This window comes from Pseudorasbora parva, chromosome 7, assembly GCF_024679245.1.
Source record: "Pseudorasbora parva isolate DD20220531a chromosome 7, ASM2467924v1, whole genome shotgun sequence".
Lineage (NCBI taxonomy): Eukaryota > Metazoa > Chordata > Actinopteri > Cypriniformes > Gobionidae > Pseudorasbora > Pseudorasbora parva.
The window spans coordinates 9,608,470-9,629,358 of record NC_090178.1 but is presented as its reverse complement, the minus strand read 5'-3'; the positions used below and the strand labels follow the sequence as shown (position 1 = coordinate 9,629,358).

The 20,889-nt window shown below is 38.2% G+C and overlaps 1 protein-coding gene across 35 annotated transcripts in view; it reads right to left on the bottom strand.

The window, feature by feature from the left end:
* Nucleotides 1-2,165: 2,165 nt before the first annotated feature.
* rims2a (regulating synaptic membrane exocytosis 2a) overlaps nucleotides 2,166-20,889 on the bottom strand; it is a 307,760-nt gene continuing 289,036 nt past the window's right edge. For 34 of the 35 annotated variants that reach the window (XM_067448016.1, XM_067448017.1, XM_067448023.1 and 31 more), the window contains 5 exons: nucleotides 7,853-7,994; nucleotides 6,207-6,319; nucleotides 5,981-6,082; nucleotides 5,745-5,884; nucleotides 2,166-4,659 (listed from right to left, as the gene is read on the bottom strand). In XM_067448016.1, coding sequence (XP_067304117.1) covers nucleotides 4,444-4,659; nucleotides 5,745-5,884; nucleotides 5,981-6,082; nucleotides 6,207-6,319; nucleotides 7,853-7,994 — 713 coding nt within the window. In that variant the 3' untranslated portion in view covers nucleotides 2,166-4,443. Of the gene's footprint in view, nucleotides 4,660-5,744; nucleotides 5,885-5,980; nucleotides 6,083-6,206; nucleotides 6,320-7,852; nucleotides 7,995-10,828; nucleotides 11,245-20,889 lie in introns of those variants that run through there. The other variant, XM_067448040.1, reaches the window with a different exon arrangement.

The following is a 20,889-nucleotide window of genomic DNA, read 5'->3' as shown; positions in this document are numbered from 1 at the left end:
AGATTAGCTTCACACAGACGTCTTCTAACTGTCACAGTACTTACAGGTAACTCCAGACTGTCTTTGATCATCCTGGAGGTGATCATTGGCTGAGCCTTTGCCATTCTGGTTATTCTTCTATCCATTTTGATGGTTGTCTTCCGTTTTCTTCCACGTCTCTCTGGTTTTGCTCTCCATTTTAAGGCATTGGAGATCATTTTAGCTGAACAGCGTATCATTTTTTGCACCTCTTTATAGGTTTTCCCCTCTCTAATCAACTTTTTAATCAAAGTACGCTGTTCTTCTGAACAATGTCTTGAACGGCTGATTTTCCTCAGCTTTCAAATGCATGTTCAACAAGTGTTGACTTCATCCTTAAATAGGGGCCACCTGATTCACACCTGTTTCTTCACAAAATTGATGACCTCAGTGATTGAATGCCACACTGCTATTTTTTTGAACACACCCCTTTCAACTAATTCAACTAATTGCCCAATTGCACAGCCTTAAGAGCGTGCATATCATGAATGCTGGGTCTCATTTGTTTTCTGAGAATCTACTGAACCTACTGGTAACTTGTTTGCCACGTAGCAATAAAAAAAATACGAAAAACCTTGATTATTCTGGTTAGTCACATTGTACTGCTATTATTTTGAACAAGACTGTATATATCGGAACACTTTGAGGTTCACATGAGAAAAAGTTTTAATGCAATGACATTCAGACATTTGTCAGTGTGCCTTAACTTCTTTTGCAATATTGAAATTTGGTATAATGTTGACCGAAGCAACAATACATCTGGCAATACAATTTAGTCTCTTAAAATGCAACATTTTTATTTTATTTTATAGTGATAACATAAAACCACTATAGAATCTGATTTGATTTTACTGTAAGATCATTTATTTGAACTTACCTTTTGTTTGTCTGGAATCCTATCAGCTCATGATTGTGTTGTGACAGTCCAGCTTTTATCTGTCAAAGCAGGAGGAAGCTGTTTTATCCCCAACTTGTTCACTTCCCTTTTTAGCCATCATTTTAGCGCTTACTCATAACCACAGAATAGCGCTGACAAAAAAACCTTGTGATAGATGCGTTCTCTGTCAACATAATTCAGTAGTTTGTGGAAAGCTGTATGCTTGCTTTCAAAGTATCTTGATCATTTTGAACACGTAGAAAAACTATTTCTGTTCTCTCACTAATGTAGTACATACAACCTGGGGTGCTGCTTTAGTACACAAGACAAACTTATACTAGTAGATATAATATAGTTTAATACATGGTTTCTATATATATGATACAATTTTGGACACAGCCTTTGTGTGTGTATACACACAGAGTCACGCACGCACACACACACACACACACACACACACACACACACATTCTTAAATCGAATACTCTAATTTATCGAATAAGGTATTTATTTTGAATAAGTACTTTGTGACTGCAAAAAAGGTAACACTTTAAAATTAGGTTTCATTAGTTAATGCCTTATCTAACATGAACTAACCATCTTTGTTAACTAATGAAACCTTATGTAAAGTGTTACCAAAAAAAGTATGTTCTAGAGTATGAGTGTGTGTAGTATGAATGTACTACATTCCCCATGTTATCATGTGACCTACCAGTGTCAGTCGGTATGGCACAAATCCTCTCCCGTGGCCTAATGGTATAGCCTATAGTAAAGTGTCTGTCGTCTGTACACTTCAGAATCTTGCCAGAAGTAGTAGGTCATCTGGGTACTTTTGCCTACACTTTTATGAGTATTGTGAATATGGACAGTCTTCTTATGTCACATAGTGTTTTAGTCTACTATATTGTAGGGAAGTATGCGATCTGGGATGCAGCCATACATTCACTGGCCACTTTATTAAGTGCACCAGTTCAACTCGTTAACGCAAACATCTAATCAGCCAATCACATGGCAGCAACTCAATGTATTTAGGTGTAGACATGGCCTGCATCTGAAATCACATACTTCCCTAATATATAGAAGGCAAAAACAGTATGTGACAAAAGAAGTATGTTCAAATTCACAGTACTCATAAAGAGTAGGCAAAAACATTATACATAGACGTATTGCTTTTTATTGCTTACATTACTATTAATAATAATAATTTATATACATCCAGTATCCATCATTGATCCTTCATGCCACATCAGGAAACACTATAAATAGAGACTTATTGCTTTTGTTTGTGAACGCTCATTTTCCAGTGTAATATCCATTTTTATTTTTTAATTTGAAAAATAACTTACATAAATCTCTGTACTCAACCATACTTCACCAAGACATAGCCTTGGCATGAACACATTGCACCAAAAAAATGAAAGAAAAGAAAAAAACAATAGAAAAGGCATTTGAAATAGAATAGAACATACATTTGACATCATGAGACATTATCCCACTTCCATACATTTAGTGTCTGCCTTAATAGAGATCTGTTTTAAATTCTGTAGATTGTGAAAGAAGTACACAGAAATTATACGTCGACTGAAAGCTTGATTAATAATAATATTTTTTTTTTAAAATCATACTGATTAATCAGAAAAACGTAGAGTTCATTTTCATAGGAAGAGGTGTAATGTCTCAGTGTATATTTCCATTCAGGCATTGAAACTAGGAGTCATAAACTGCTCAGATATAAGAAGCTCTGATTATTACTAAAAAATAGAAAATAAAAAATAAATAGGTCTTGGCTTGTAAATAAACTAACAAAAATATATTAAATGACTTCTACTTTCTTGAAACAAAGAAATAAAAACCAAAAGGTATATCATGTGGCAATATCATCGTCCCGATGTGCATTTCTCTGCAGACAGCATCATGCTCGGAAAACTGTACAGCACAATACTGCGAAAGTCAGTGAGCTGCAGCCGTCTCCGGTAAAAAGATCGCGGAAATTTTGGGCTCTTTTGTCAGGAATGCTGCAGCTCATATTTCCGTAAAGATATAAAAATCCCTGGTCACATGTTTCCCTTAAATTTGTCAACAAAGTATGATTTTACAAGGTGGAATGTTCATTCGGAATTTTGCCCTTCTGGTCCGTGTGAGACCACTGCCCAATTTTCACTAAAATTCAATTCAGGTTGAAGAGGGGAGAGGTTCGTCGTCGACATGCACTGTACAAGAAACTGCATTTTTTTTCTCCAAATATCGTCTTTATCAAAACATGCTGAGTTACTGTAAGATGTGCCCAAGCCATGTTGCCAAAAACCCTTTTCAACATGCTTGTTAAACGAATGAACTTCAAACAATATACAGACTAAAACTAGTAGAGCTGTAGGAAACGAACAGCCCTGAAAATTCAAATGAAAAAGAACTGGAACAATATCGGGGGACAACGGAAGTAAGAAGTACAGAGAGTTTACCCTGGGACAAGGGAGAAGTAGAGAAACGTACAATTTGCACATCATCTTTAGCTTCATAAGGCTTACGCCTTTACAATAATAAACCATAGACATTTTTTTTTTTTACGTCTTTGTCACATGAACAGATTTTTCACTGTAAATAAAATGTTAAGCTTGTCATTTAACTGCTTGTCTGTAAAAATACAGTAGAGACCAATGAACGGTCTACAGGACAAAACAAGGTTTCATGTTCTTTTTTTTTCTAATCACACTGTATGCATTCACTCCCCATGAAAACCATGCACTAGTGAAATTTATCTTTAAAAATAATAGAAATGGTTGAAAATGGCTGATCCGGTTTGCATTTTCTTTTCTTTTTTTCTCATCATCTTTTTTTGCAAGTAGCAGTCTGAGAAAATCATTTATTTTCTATTAACTTTTTTTTTTTTTAATTTCAGCTAAAGTTGTGTTCATGCAACAAAAAACTTGTTATTTCTTCTTTAGGTTTCATACAGTATCAAGAGAAGTAATTCAATTTGATCTTAAAAGATGATCCAAACCTACATGTCATCTCTGTATTGATCTAGCAGAATCGTATCTGGGGAGTGAGTTGACCATTCCCACGTCATATTCTTGTTTTGTGTGTACATTTCTGGGTCTGTTGGCATGGCTTGACCCAAGGAACACTGTTAGCCCATGTAGATACAAATACATCAACATTAAAAGAAACATAAATGGAAAATGAAAGTCGAAGAGAACGCTTCACCCCATTTCAAAAAGGGCTTTTGAAGAACTCAACATTTCGCTTCTCAGTTCAGGCTCAACTCCAATGGCTTCAAATAGGTTCTAAAATCAGGAATTGTGACGTTCCATGAGCTAAGGAGCCCATTTCCAGCTTCGTCTCGTCCCTGCCCTCTAGGGGGTGCTCTTTGCGCACGTGTGTGCGGCATTTTTTCGCGAGCAAAAACAGGACCGCTTTTTTCACCCCTAAGAAACAAGCTCTGAACACACAACATCAAGCATGCAGTGTTACCGGGGGGACGGGACCTGTCGCAAAATCTCAAACTTCACCCATTGGCTGCTACAATAACGCTAAATTTCAGGAAACTGCTACGAGCGACCGAACGGGGCTGACCCGCTGTCGAGAGATGCCTGCGAAGCTCTTCTGGTCAAAGGGGCCAAAGTTGGGTCGACCAATGAAGAGGGAGGAAACAGTTTGAACCAGCCAATGACCATGTTGGACAAGTCCAGATCATCTAAAAGTATCTGAGCAGCTCCCATGAAGGATTTGTGGTCCATACGTCCATAATCTCCCCACACAATGATCTACAATGGGAAGAGAATTAGGAATTAAACAATTAATAGACTTAATAGAGGAAATTGTGTAATTTTATTATTTACTGTTATTTTATCATTAATCGCATCTAACATAACAAGTTTGCTACATATAATGTATGTGTTTGTGTATGTGTGTGTATATATATATATATATATATATATATATATATATATATATATATATATATATGGGTGTTAAGTTGCACGTATTAAGTATTCTGTCCATTTTATCTTGAAAAACAAGCAATAAATGCCGTTTATAGGCGCGCCAGTTCAAACGCTGGCGGGGCGCGCAAGTGAACGCAATCATCTCTTCCTAGTCAAAGAATAAATGAATTAACATCTAAAGGTATGATGAGGATACATTACAACTTACTGAAACTTATCATATGTCTTGTAATCGCTTTTAGTGCTTTAACGGTGGAAAGACGTCAATAAAACAGCTTGTAAACAATGTCTCGTAGCATTACATTTACCTCAGAAGTCAATGTCCACAGTTGGTGCGTTGCATAATTTTAGAAGTTAATTCAAAAACTGCCTTACGTGAAGTTTACATGTTTGCATACAATGTTATCTGAGTATTGATTATTATATCTAAAAATAAATAGCAACTGAATTTAGGCTAATAGTTTGGGCTCTGTTGTTATAGCCTATCATAGTAATGTACAAGTAAGGGCTCCCTATATAGTTTACAGCATTAGCAGAGTACATTTGTTTTCATCTTTAAGAAACTTTTAGTTATAATTGAATTAATTTAAGGATAGATACAATTTGTTCAGTAAACCACTGTTTAAAAAGCAATTTTATATTTAGTTTTCTCTCCTCTGCTGTACCGAACCCATACCCGACCATGACTTCAAAACCGAGGTACGTACTGAACCGTCAGTTTTGTGTACCGTTACACCCCTAATATATATTTCAGAACCATTTCGTTACACACGTCCACCGAGCCGAAAGCCCTGTTCGGTACGAATATGTATTAAATCCCTTCTCTCTAGATAAGGATTGACCAAATGATTATGAGATAATGGCCAAATGACTGGTAAATAAAGCCATTAGTGATGGCATAATACCTGTAAAACCTTTCCTCCTGGGGCCTCTTCAAACGACAGCTGCTGCTGGTAAAGAGGATCCAGTGTTTTTCGTGCTACTTTTGTTTTCTTTTTGGCTATACAGGCTCCATTCTCCAGTAGATACACCTTTACGTAAGGGGCTGTAGAAGAAGAGCAACACCAGATGGAGTTTAATTGTGAGCCGTGGGTTTTCAGATGGCTGTGAAATGGCCTTCAGAAAGGATAACCACACTCACCTGGCAGTGCCTTAGAACTTGATTTTCCCACAAGGCCTCTGGCTCGGATGACCTCTACCTCTAAGGCTCCTTTCTTTTCCACCATCCCGATCTGAATGTCACCTAGACATATGGATACAAGTTACACATGATTAATATTACTCTAAGGACTTGCATCAGGGGAAGTGTGACTGGAGACACAAGCACAAGACTGAAGCATACAGATAGCAAATAAACAAGTGTTTACCCATAGGGGGCGTGGCTAATGTCTGTCTCCCCACAAGCTGGGCGGGGCCAAGTCCATCCAGGAAATCACTGAACTGACTGTCAGAAGAGAGTCTCACTCCAGGGAAGATGAGGCTGAGAAGAAGAAAAAAAGGTTTTGATTAGAAAATTACTAGAGCTCATGATTTTTTGGTTTTAAAAATAATGATATGGGCTTCATACATTGAAATGCTTGTATGTTTGTTAAAGCAGCTATACTTGTTCGATGGTTTTTTTGGGGGGGCTGATACTGAGATTAGGGAGTGAAGAAAGTCCAATATTGATATATTGGCTGCTATTTTTTGTGTATATTATAGCACAGTACCAGTCAAAAGTTTGGATACACTCAAAAGTTAGTGGTGTGTTATTTTTTTTTACTGCTACTGTAGAAAGAATGCAATATATAAAATATATACATCCATTATACATAAATACAACAGGAAAAAAAAGAATATTCACATGATGTGAGACGCTGGGTGCGTGTTCATATAGATGGCATATCTGCGGCATATATGCCGATATATCTGCGACAGGCAAATATCGGCCGATACAATCGGCAGACAGATAAATCGGTTCGGGCTCTACAATAATGAATAGAAATGATTTTCTGTGGTAAATGACAACAGACTACAGATGCTATTGAATACTACGTTATTATTATTATTATTATTATTACTACTATTAATATTATTAATGCATTTTAATACTAATATTTAAAAAAAATCATACATAAACATTCACATATACACTGCCGTTAAAGTTTTTGTTTTGTTTTAAAGATTTGTTATGTTTTTCAAAGAAATGTCTTATGCTCACATAGGCTGCTTTTATTTTATTTAAAAAAAACAGCAATATTGTGAAATATTATTAAAATGCAATTTATTCCTGTGATGTAAAGCTGAATTTTCAGCATCATTACTCCAGTCTTCAGTGTCACATGATACTTCAGAAATCATTCTAATGCTGATTTGCTGCTCAAAAAACATCTATGATTATTACTGATGTTGAAAACAGTTTTTTTTAGGATTCTTTGATGAATATAAAATACAAAAGAACAGTATTTTAAAGCTTTTGCAATATTGTACTAGCGTTCAAAACTTTTGTGTCAGTAAGATTTTTTTTTTTTTTTTTGGGGGGGGGGACTTGAAAGAAATGAATACATGTATTTAGCAGGGATGCATTAAATTGATTATATTTAAAATAAATGCTGTTCTTTTTAACTTTCACCAAAGAATACTGAAAAAAAATTCAACATTGATAATAATGATAAATGTTTCTTGAGCAGCAAGTCATCATATTAGAATGATTTCTGACGGATCATGTGACACTGAAGACTGGAGTAATGATGCTGAAAATTCAGCTTTGATCACAGGAATACATTACATTTTAAAATATATTCCAATAGAAAATAGTTTTTTTTACATTTTAATATTATCACACAATATTATTATTTTTTTGTATTTGTAATACAAATAATTTCAGTCTTGGTGAGCATAAGAAACTTCTTCTAAAAACATTAAAAATCTGACCGATTAAAAACGTTTGAATGGCAGTGTACACATGCCACTAATATACACACTATCATGCTCATCAGTATGATTCAGTGTGCATGTGTGCTGTGTTACTCACTTTCCCTCAGAGCTGTAGCTGTTCATGCTGCCGTCAGTGGATTCGCGGCTGGCCTGTCGGGTCATTCGGCTTCGCATCTCTACGGCCAGACCCGTCTCTGTGCTCCTCTGGATGGTGCTGCGCAGCTTCTTCCCTCCTGCTTCTGCAGAGACAGAGAGAGAGAGAGAGAGAGAGAGAGAGAGAGAGAGTCAGTCAGGATATCAAGGCATCCCAGGTGGAGACATGAAGGACACGTTTCTGCACACTGAAAACCGAAAGCCTCACACGTGGCTCAGATGCGACAGCTGATGTGCTGTTGCTCTAGAGAGGGTGTGAAATGAAGGGTTAGGCACACGTGGTTCTGCTCACACTCAACAATTTCTTGTTTTAGATACTGTGCATTTTTCTGTTTCTATATCTGGCCTACAGTCATGCCATAGTGTCTGTTACACGAGACGCAGGGTGATTTGACAGGACGGGTTTTACAGGTGCACTGGAACAGAATGAAACCTGACACGACCAAACACCTCAACCTGTGTCAGCTGAGAAACAGCTATCATAAAGACAGGAGAAGTGCTTGTGAAATATAATAATGCATGTCTTGCATATAACACTGTACGTTTTCAATGTTAAAATGCATTCTTCTTTATGAAGACAGTACAAGTAGGCTATTCATAGACTGACTTCCTGAGGATTGTAAACACTGTGGTCCTTTCAAAAACAGGTTAAACTGACATTTCAGTTCAACCCATGGCGTCATTTTGAAGGGGTTTGGCAAACAATTGTAGATAAGATGGTAGGAGAGTTTGGGAAACTTATTTGGAAATGTTCATTATTTCTGTCTGCAATTTTGTCCCTTGCCACTATAGAAGCTGTTACACATTTTAATAATTCAAAACTTTCCCAAGGGATGCTTAAGGGTTGTTATTACCATAGCAAAAAAGAGAGGAAAAAAAAAACAGTTTTGTATTATTATTGCATCTCAGTATTATTATCCCAGTAGAGATATAACTATGATTTGTTTTTGTTTTTTGCATAATTGTAAAAACACAGCTCATATTCTATAATAATGCACAAGTCGCAATGTTGCCTTCCAATTACTCAAAATTTCACACTTATTAATAATATTGCTTTTGGCAGTGCATCACTTGAGGCTAAAATCACTGTAAAACAAGTCTTCTGTTAAAGTACAAAAAGAATGCGCATCTCGTTCTTTTGTTGCCAATTAGAAATGAACAAATGAAGGACAGTAATGTAAGGGGTACTCAGAATGCAGAACCCATCTTCAATAAGTGAGAGGGAAGGCTACAGGAAGAGGACATGGCTGAGCGGCTGAGATTCAACCATTCAGTCGCTGGCTACATTTCATTTCATTCAATGTCATCCGCCTCTGTTTCGACCCTGAGACGTAGCTGAACACAAGAGGATGACGACTACATCGGCGGATGTGACTGTCTTTTTCTGTGCTGACAGCACAGTTGTATTTAACAATCGAAAACTCATTATAGTTGTGGGCTTGTTGAACTTGACCGAGATCAACATCATTATTCACCCCTTAATAATGGTAAATTGATGTCTATGGGGCCTAAATGAGTAAATGAGGCGGATCAACTGTCTGCTTTCCCTCCTTTTATCAAAATATCTTCATGACGGTGAAGAAATGATGACAACATTTTAGTTTTCCTTTAGTTTTTAACTATTCCTTTAAGAATCAATCATGGCATTTTCTCTGATCACGTTTTGAAAAGCTATATAAAATGATCAAGAACATGTCCAGGTTCAGCTCATATTTTAACCCAAATCAAAAGAAAGAAATAATAAATAAGCCTATTTTAGGACCAGCAATGTTTTGCTTTGTGACATTATCTTCATAATTAAGCACATTTCTACACAATAAAAACATTTATTATAAATAAAAAATAAAAATGACTAACTAGCTAGCTAACTAACTAACTAACTAACTAACTATCTAAAAAAAACATAAAATAGGATTAATAATAATATATTAAGACATTAAAATTGTTTATATATATTATGCTGGTATTTGTGTTGTATGACTTTAATTTATACACTGTATTACAGTATATATTTCCTCTATTACAGTAACAAAATAAAACCTTCAAATTAAATTTAAGTCTGGATTCATTATGGTAATGGAGATTTTTAGAAGAAATGTTCTGAATTTTAATAAAAAAACCCAAAAACAAATAAATAACAATAATAATAATAATAATAATAATAATAATAATAATAATAATAATAATACTGAAAATAGGAATGAAAATATTTTCTTTATCATATTTTTCTGTAACCCGGACATGTTCTCGTGAGATACACCTAGTAATTATTGCATATAAATTTATTGAAGAGAATCCGGTTGTGCCTACACATCACGCAAATCATGCAAAAGCCATAAGGTATTTGTTCCACTAGATATTAAGTCATACGATATTTCCTATGATATTAATCACTATAGAGACTGGGGGGGGGAGAGAGAGAGAGAGAGAGAGAGAGAGAGAGAGAGAGAGAGAGAGAGAGAGAGAGAGAGAGAGAGAGAGAGAGAGAGAGAGAGAGAGAGAGAGAGAGAGAGAGAGAGAGAGAGAGAGAGAGAGAGAGAGAGAGAGAGAGAGAGATGCTGAAGAGAAAGGCAATCAAGCACCTTCAAGGTCAAAACACATGATGATCCTTGAGTCCCGGCAAAACCATCAAAAGACTGCATGGCAGTTTAGTGCTATAAAAATGACATTGTAATTTATGCACATAAATACCTGCATTTTACTGACAGCCATGCATAATTCTGCTGATTATTTATTTAAACTCCACCAGAAACCAGATACACATATACGATCGCAAAACCAATTAAATGTGAAAGGAAAAATAGTTCTGCTCACATGACACCAAATATTCTGCAGAACACATGAACTTTGACATGCAAGATGCCCATTTGGACCTTAAACACTTAATATCTTCACATGTGACACATCTTCATCCTCTTACCTCCATCTTCCTCATCGAAAGAATTCATGCAGGGGAAGTAGACGGCCAGCGCTTCAAACGAGGCTGACAGACTCATGCGGCTCTGGGAGCGCTGCATGCGGCCACCGCTGCCCGTTCCTGTCCCCGCGCCCGGGCCCGTGGTGGAGGTGGCATCATGGCTTTGCCTGCCCATGCTTACAGCCGGGTCGAATGGAGAGGATGCTGTGGTGCTGAGACTGCGGACGTTGGGTTGAACTCAGAGCAAAGAGTGCTCTTAAACATCACTTAATCTGCAGCGGATGCAGAACGTTGGTTTGTTTTGGGTTCTTCAGCTGGAGAAAGCTCTGCGTCGACTGATCTCCCTGGAGTATGCAGCATTAGTGTGCGTTCGGCACTCGGCGCAGTGAAGCTGTCTGCTCTCCTCACGCTATCTCCTTTCTAACATGCGCAAGAGGGGGGAGGGAGGCGGAGCCTGGCCCCTTTTCTTGCATCCTCCCCCAGCCAATCACAAGCCATGGTGGGGCTCAGCTCTTCAAATGCTCCTCCATGCGCATGAGCTTTACCCAGAGATACTGCAAATGTGTGTGTGTGTGGTCATTAGGAACCTGAGCATCTCTTGCCCTGACTGTCCACATACCAGTCACACACAGTTCACGTGTTAAACACACACACACACTCACACACACACACAAGCACGCACACAGATAATTCGTCCTTTCTCATCGGCTCTTAAAAAGAAGAGATTTATTTCTCTGTGCTGACGCACATCTTTTATCTCAGGCCTCCACCTCTCTCTTCACTATCTCTCAGTGTAAATGTTTACCACAGAAGACGTCCAGCCACAGAAACAGCTGAATCACTCCTGTCCCCAAAAAATATCCCCGGATAAATGCATTGCAAATATTTGAATAGTCATAACAGGAATAGCAGCCATATCCAACCATTTTCAACAGCCACTTCAGGCATCAAGTTCAGAGAGCAATAAGATACTACGTTTCTGACGAGGAATAAAAATACTAGATATTTGCATTGTGCAAAACTTGCAGCTACGATACTAGGGTGGTTACTAGGGCGTTATGAAGGTCAAAAACACCCACTCTCAAAGTCTGTATGACAGGGTTCATAAACTTTGATGACCTTTAAATATGATGATCTTAAGGACTATTCCTAAAATAAAATAACAGCTAGGCAATTTCCTGCACAAAGGCCCATTTATAGTACATTTTAAAATAACTACTTTTTCTACTTTAAAGCTACACTGTGTAACTTTTTTAGTTTATTCTTAGCTAAAATCACTTAGTTCTTTCAAAAATATATGTGCTCATTAATGTATATTTACTTCTTTCAAGTAATAATGCATTCTCGTAATATTATAATATACCATTGAAAATGCATAAGTGTTAGGGGTTCGGATGGCGGTCGCCATGTTGCTCCTCCATCTTGAAAGTACATTTGCCAAAGAGGGACATACCCGTAAATTCAAGCTTCGCTTTTCGCGTTTTTACACTCGATGGCACCGTGTCGAATGTGAAGAGGAGGATTGCTTGAGGCTGCTATATGATGATGGAGGATCACTCTTAAGCCCCTTTCTAAATGCACTTCGGACCCGCAATATTCCCGGAACATTGCCGGGTCGCCTTCTGTGTGAAAGCAACCACGTCCCGGAATTGATTACCGAATTCGACCCGGGTCGGGGACCTAGTAGCATTGCTGGATATGTATCAGAGTCGCCAAGGAAGCAGAAAAGAGAATTAAGACGGCAACGCAACGGGCAAATCAACAAGACAAAAGTAAATATTGGAGTGGCCTTTCCAAGATGGAAAGAGCTCATGAGGAGCAACGATTTTAAAAAGAACGCCGACGTTTCCTGCTTTCTTCTCGACAGGTAATATTAATTCAGCCTTTTATTGTTGCTTGGCTAATTATATCATGGTGTGCTGAGCATAACACTAGAACGACGTCTAAGATAGTTTTCCTCGCGTCAATGATGAAAAAGTATTGTTTACCTTATAACATAAATCAGTGTTCTATGACGGATAACATGAGATTAATATTTGAATTGCATTATAATTTGTTTGCCTTACGCTAGTGATGTCATATAATATAAAGAATAACGATAGCACTGATAAAAAAAGTTCCTTTACTAAGAATAGCTTGCATTCATCTGGAACCTGATAGCTGATGTTAGCAATGAAATGGTAAAAAATAACGAAAACGTAAAACTATTATTCATTTTACATAGATTAATTTGATCATAGATCATTTGGCAAATTAAATAACTGCAAATTATAATAGTTTTCAAAAGTAACCTCATCACTTGCAACACTCACCGAAGAGGTCGAACTGGAAGCCATGACTAAATCGGCCACCGTAGGAGTTGAAACGAAATCGAAATTAAGAGGAACAGAAACTATTATACACTGGATGGTCATATACCGTTTCACCACTAGATGGGGGAAAATATCACACAGTGTAGCTTTAAAATGTAATTTGTGATGGCAAAGCTGAATTTTTCAGCATCCATTACTTCAGTCTTTAGTTTCAATCTTAATTATTCCAAACTTTTGACCTCCAGTTTTGTGTGTGTGTGTGTATAGGCATATACACTCATCAGCCACAGTTCAACTGCTTGTTAACGCTAATATCTAATCAGCCAATCACTTGACAGCAACTCAGTGTGTTTAGGCATGTATACATGGTCAAGACTACAACTACATTAATCCGTATAGATTTAAAAACGGAGGATTCGTTTCAAAACGCTCTCCGTCCACACTAAGATTTTCCAAAAGTTTCTCACCCACACTGAAATGTCAGTATATGCCAAATTCAACTTACTGCGCATGCGTAAAACCTCATAAAAGCTCACTGAGATGATACAGATGTCATAAAGTTATCACGCAATTCTTCTGGCAGGATCATTTTATTTAGCAAAATATCTCACCATTCACTGATGCGTCCAGGTCGCACTCGGTCAACCATTGTGTTTGGTCTAAAACGCAACTCCACTCGTGCTTTGCCATATCTATTGGTACAATATGTGTCACATGACTAAATATGCGTCATCGTTTTTAAATACATCCGTCTTCGCACTACGCCGTGAAGACGGCGTTTTCAAATTGATCCGCTTTGGAGAGCATTTTCAAAAAGCTACGTTTTCGTATTACGTTTTCCCAAAGCGGCCTGCTGAAGTTCAAACTGATGATCAGAATGGGGAAGAAAGGTGACTGAAGTTACTTTGAACATGGCATGGCTGTTGGTGCCAAACAAGCTGGCATGAGTGTTTTAGAAACTGCTGATCTGCTGAGATTTTCACTGACAACCATCTTAAGGGTTTATATTAGAGATTGGTCAATAAAGGAGAAAATATCCAGTGAGCGGCAGTTCTGTGGGTGAAAATGCCTTGCTGATGCCAGAGTTCAGATGAGAATGGCCAGACTGGTTCGAGCTGATAGAAAGGCAACAGTAACTCAAATAAGCACTCGTTACAACCGAGGTCTGCAGAAGGGCATCTCTGAACACACAAAACGTCAAACCTTGAAGCAGATGAGCTACAGCAACAGAAAACACAGCGGGTGACACTTCTGTCAGCTAAGACTGAGGCTACAAAGGCTACATTTGCACGGGCTCACCAAAATTGATGTTTGGAAAAACGTTGCCTGGCCTGATAAGTCTTGATTTCTGCTGTAACATTCAGATCGTAGGGTCAGAATTTGACATAAATAACATGGATCCATCCTGCCTTAAATCAACGCGTCAGGCTGCAGCTGGTGGTGTAATGGTGTGTGGGATATTCGGACCCCTTAGAACCAACTGAGCATCGTTAAAACATCACAGCCTACCTGAGTATGGTTTCTGACCATGGCCATCCCTTTATGACCACAGTGGATCCATCATCTGATAACTACTTGCAGCAGGATAATGCGCCATGTCACAAAACTCAAAAACTGGTTTCTAGACAATGAGTTCAGTACTCAAATGGCCTCCACAGTCACCAGATCTCAATCCAATAGAGCATCTTTTGGGATGTGGAGGAATGGGAGCATCGTGGATGTACAGCCAAAAAATCAGCAGCAACTGCTTGATGCTATCATGTGGACCAACATTTCTGAGTAATGAATGCTTCCAGCACCTTGTTGAATCTATGCCACATATTTTTTTTTACAATTTATACATATATATATATATATATTGTAAAAACATACCACTAAAACACTATCTGGTACTATTCTGGTCCATTAATATATTCATGTTGATTTGTTCGATGGCTCTTTTACATTGAGAGTTCTGCATTTCTTCTAGCAGACATAGAGAACATAACACAGTGTGCTAATACTCCCAAACCTGCCAGAATGCACTCTCGTTCTGATTCACCGCCAAATACGAGCCTTCTGGTGCCGTGAAACAGCACAGGGGGCAGAGGTGACGTCTCAACATCCTCATAAAAGAATACAGCAAAAGGAAGGAAGCAGGCGATTTCAGCACAATGACTGAACGAGTGTAAACTAGACTTTCTCTGTGAAACTCACCAGGACTGACAGGCAGAAAATGGAAGTTTCTAGACCCAACATGTTAAATGCTTAAGTCAACTCAAATCCTAGTGACCCACATGTACAAATAGGACAATCTGAGACTAAAGCGAATCACACGCAAAACTAAGACCTCAGCGACGCCTCTAGAGCTATGAAAGAGCAATCTCTGAGAAATAAAACTTTCCATTGGGTTACAACATAGAGAAACTTGCTCACATTTGATACATCTATGAAACTCCTCTATTGCCATTCAGGGAAATGTTGTTTTATGATTCATGAGTTTCAGCAGATGCACAGTACAGCCTGATACCATTGGCAAAGAACTACTAAATCAAATAAAGCCAATACTACCAGTCAGAAAGTTTCAAAAAAGGGCAGGTTAGAGTAACACATTAATGAATGAGTGTATTCGATCATTCAGCCACCTACACTACAGCCGCTACTACTAAAAAATACAGATGATATCACTGAACAAGCTGTTCCGCAGCTTCCTTTGTACATCAAGCACTTTGCATTTCAAATTAAAAAGCCTCTTCATAATGTTTTCCTCTGAAAAACATTCATCTACGTAAGTCGGTCATAGTAATTCAGTGCAGTAAATGGTTCAAGAGCTTCAAGAGCCTACAGTCCCATTATTTGGACAAATGTCAATTGTCAATCATGCACACTGGTTTTAAAACACAGTCCTTTAAAATTCCACTTTGAGCGCAAGAGCAAATGTGACTAGAATAAGTTCATACATCTACACAAAAAAATCTTTACAAATATGAATGAATTATGATGTCTATATCAAACCTGTCTCAGAGGCCTCAGATTAATTGGCGCTCAACTCGAGTATGAAAACAAAACACGAACGCACGTACAGTCCGCTCATGCCTGAGAGATGACAGCAACTCTTATTACGGGAATCTAAAGAACGTCACGTGTGAGAAAAACACAAAGATGTAATGTTCTGTCAGATTGGCGTAAGGGTGAGACTGATGAGGTTTTGACCAGCTCAGGCAGCCGTGTGTGTGTGTGTGTGTGTGTGTATGTGTGTGTAGATAAACATTCCTACTGAATGGCATGTTTACATCCTCTAATTCCAGCCTTCATTCCTGCTTTATGTCATGCCACACGAGTTAGGAATAACCAACATAACAGCAGAGGTTGTGAAAGATCATTATAACACAGGGACTCTTAAGAAAGTGTATATCTATTGCAAAAAAACCTGTAAAGAAAATAATCATTGATCATCATTGACTGTCCATTTAACAAAAGAAGAAAAAGAAGAGAAAAATGTTGTTCATATTTGACTACAAAATCAAAAGGGAAAAATAAGATATAATGTTTTGCATTAAAAAAAATTAAGCCTATTTTTTTTTTTTTTTTTTTTTGCAATGCGACTTTATCTTTGACTATGACAAATATGGAAAAAATATAATTACCATCATGCATATGATAAATAAATAAATATTATTCATAATACTGTAATATAGTATTTCAGAGGATGTCTGGCCTTGTAATTATTATTATTTATTATTATTACTACCATCAATATAAACTAAATAGAAAATACAAAAATCATACTATCATAGTATACACTCACCTAAAGGATTATTAGGAACACCATACTAATACTTGTGGTATTAGTGGTATTGTAAAATTCTATGTGGCATTGATTCAACAAGGTAGCCTGGCATGGTCATACTCAATTCTAGTCAGAATATTAGTCTGAAACTGCTCCATTGGGCTGTGATTATGGAGCGTGTTTCAACCGAACCAGGAAAGACCTCAATTGGATAGACCTACAACCAATCAGAGCAACGAAGCCACGCATAACATTAGTTGTCAAATGTCAACAGAACTCAGCTGCACTGTGCCAAGTCTGCGTTTTTTTTCCTCAGGTTGTTTTCCATTTCAACGGGTTGAAGCAACCTCAATTATGTGATATATAGACCCAGGAATGCTAAATTTAGCTGGCAACCTTGCCAAAATAACACACATTTTACCTACCAAGCGCCAGACCTCCCAGTAAGTTGATCATAAAGGGATGGACATGGTCAGAAACAATGCTCAGGTAGGCCAAGGCATTTAAACAATGCCAAATTGGCACTAAGGGGCCTAAAGTGTGCCAAGAAAACATCCCCCACACCATTACACCACCACCACCAGCCTGCACAGTGGTAACGAGGCATGATGGATCCAGGTTCTTATTCTGTTTACACCAAATTCTGACCTTACCATCTGAATGTCTAAACAGAAATCGAGACTCATCAGACCAGGCAATATTTTTCCAGTCTTCAGTTGTCCAATTTTGGTGAGCTTGTGCAAATTGTAGCCTCTTTTTCCTATTTGTAGTGGAGATGATTGCCATGTAGCATACTTACCTAAGAAAGTACTGGGTAGTATATAACCCAGTAATTTCTTAGGTAAGTACACTGTAAGTACACATAAATGCATGTGCTGTAAAATAAAGTGCAAGCAATATTTTATATAATACCTTTCATAATGAAACTTTTGGGGTAGATGCACTTAACTGGCATTTCAATAATGTCACAGTGAAAAAAATTCTGATGTGAAATATGGAAAGAAGAGGGAAAAAATCCTGCACACCGTCGTAGATTTTCGCAAGTTGCAAGTCTGGGATGTGAAATATGGCTGGACATTTCTTGGCACTTTTCATAAGAATCACCTCTAAAAACCACCTTCAAATAACAAAATAGATATAATGTCTTTCTGTCAGCTGCAAAGTGATAAACCTTACACTTTTATTCTCTTAACACGTCTAATCGAGAGAGATGCGATACAGATGGAGGAATGACCACTTCCTCTGTCAGTGTGTGGACAGATGGAGAAAGACAGAAAGAGATAGACACACACACACACACAGACACACAGACAGACACACACACACACACACAGAGACAGACAGACACACACACACACACACACACACACACACACACACACACACACACACACACACACACACACACACACACACACACACACACACACACACACACACACACACACACACACACACACACACACACACACACACACACACACACACACACACACACACACACACACACACACACACACACAATAAAGTCTTGTGCTTTACAAACGGCCCTGATCGAAAGAACTGGCATCTGTGCAGCTGACTGAACGTCTGCATAAACAACAACAGCTATATGAGGTTGTGATTGAGACGTTTGTTTGAAAGCATACAATCATGTAAAAAATGAACAAGCATTCAGTGTAAAAAGGTTCATTCTGCAGATCTGAGATTCACAATAATATTGCCTATACATGGTCATCATCACAACTGAGCAAAAAAGGAGAGCTGAAGATAGTTTGGTTTTCCCCCTCAACTGCTTAGTAACTGAAGTGTCAGATGAGGAACAGGATCACTGGACTGTTTCTCATGAGCTTGTTTTTGAAATAAGGAAGTCCATCTATGGGTGAGTGTCTTTGAACACAGAGACATTCATGAGACAAGGCCAGACTGAATAAACAAAGACTTGACTGCAAGTCGCCTGTGTCGAGTGCATCAAATGAAAACTGAGAAATCAGCTGCACTACAACATTTCAGATGTTGCAACACAAGCACAAAATATAAACATATATTACAAAAACATTCCAAATTCAATGAGTCACAAATAAGATTTCCCTAATGTCCTTATAAATAACAGAATAAAACTGTTGCACCATCCAAATCTAAAAATCATACATGTTGACTAATTACTCAAACAGTCCACCGAGACCATTTATGAAAACTAAACTGACATCATGACCACATTAACATATGAACTCTTACTTTTACATATGAGTGCATATTCAGTAGTCAGCTAATGAACTTGCTCTGATGAATGACACATAAGCCCTATTCGGACGGGATTAGATTAACATGGGGACATGGGGGTAAAGTCATTTTATCTCAGGACGTCTGTAATATTAATGGCCAATTCGCACGGGATAAGACATCTCAGTAAAACTAGCAGAAGTGGGAGGAGTAACTCGATTTACGCACCTCCTTGACGTTATGTGCGTATGACGTTACCGTTATAACGTGAGCTAACACACAACCTGAGCGCCAGTCTGAACTCCGTCTCCAATATATATGTGTGTTTTAATAAACAGTTAGGTCCAGTCTAACCATTCTGATTGGATTATGTTGGTAGTAGACACTTTCCTAGAGCTAAAATGAGTTGTGCCTCTAATAAGTGCTTTTGATCTTCTTTTTGCTTTGAATGATATGCAGAAATACTGGACATTTTCCACAGATTTGTCCCACCACCTACAACGCAACCGAATGCTTCAAGCGCCTCCAAGGTCGCAAAATGCGCTTTTTTTTAACTTTTAAACAGGAAATGGTGGAATTTTACCATACATTTTTACAGCAGGTCTATTCGAACGGGATTAGCATTACCCAAGGTCATTTTTCCAGACCTTTTTACAGAATGTAAAAGTCTCGGTAATCTTTACTGACATTGTCCGTAATGAATACCGAGATGGCACATTCGGACGGGACTAAAATCACAGAGAACCTCTGGTAATAATTACTTTACCCCCACGTCCCCATGTTAACTAATGACTAATGACTAATCCAGTCCGAATAGGGCTATAGACTGTAAAAAAAATATGGATGTAGCATCCGTGAAGTCACCCAAAGAAAGCCGATAAGCTGTTCTAAAGCTTAAAGTAGGGGCGAGCTGGGTGTTGCCATCTTGCGAGCGAGTTGGGCTAAAAGGCGGGATGTGGGCGGAGCTTGGGTGACGCAATGACTATAGATGGCAGATAAATGGCTATCCACCTGTAACCATGCCCTTAATTATGCAGAACTTTATTTAACTTTATTCACCCCCCTCACAGTTGTCATGAAGGTCAAAATTAGCCTTATAGGTCAAAACCATAATTTGTACCAGGCTGTAAACATGTTTTTTTCTGCTGTAAAGTTGAGAATTTTAACATGGGGCTCAATGACATTCTGCTCCCTTCTGAAGCCTGTTCCTAGTGGCCAGTTGAGGAATTGCAGTTTACATTACTTCCGTATTGGCTTCAAGAGAGATCGTGGGAGGTTGCCGCTTGGAATCATAGACAGTAAAAGAAATGGACTGAGCGATCCCATTGACGTCAACGGCGAAATAATGAAGTCAACCTAGGAGCACTCACTTCCTGATGGCTGAGCGAACTGCGCAGGCTCAGACTGAGCTTGACGACGTAGATGTGACGTGAGCCTCCTGTCTGACAGCTGTAGGTCTTCTAGTAGTTGTGGAAAGTGAAAGCTGAATCACGTTGTTTAAATATTTTCTCCCTTTGCTTTTGGCTCACTATGGGCTTCTCCCCATTCTTCCCCCCTTGACTTTATCAGACTTTATGTCTCCACGTCCCCCCGACTGCCTCATAGACAGTAAAGATTGCCTGCGAGCGTCCCCTCCTGTCTATACGGTAATTTCTCAACTGTGTGACAGAGTCGCGTTAGTTATGACGCAATCGTTAGCTTATTTTTTACAAAAACAGCTTCTACGGGCAGATAGTGTAAGATAAGGTAATGGAGCCTTT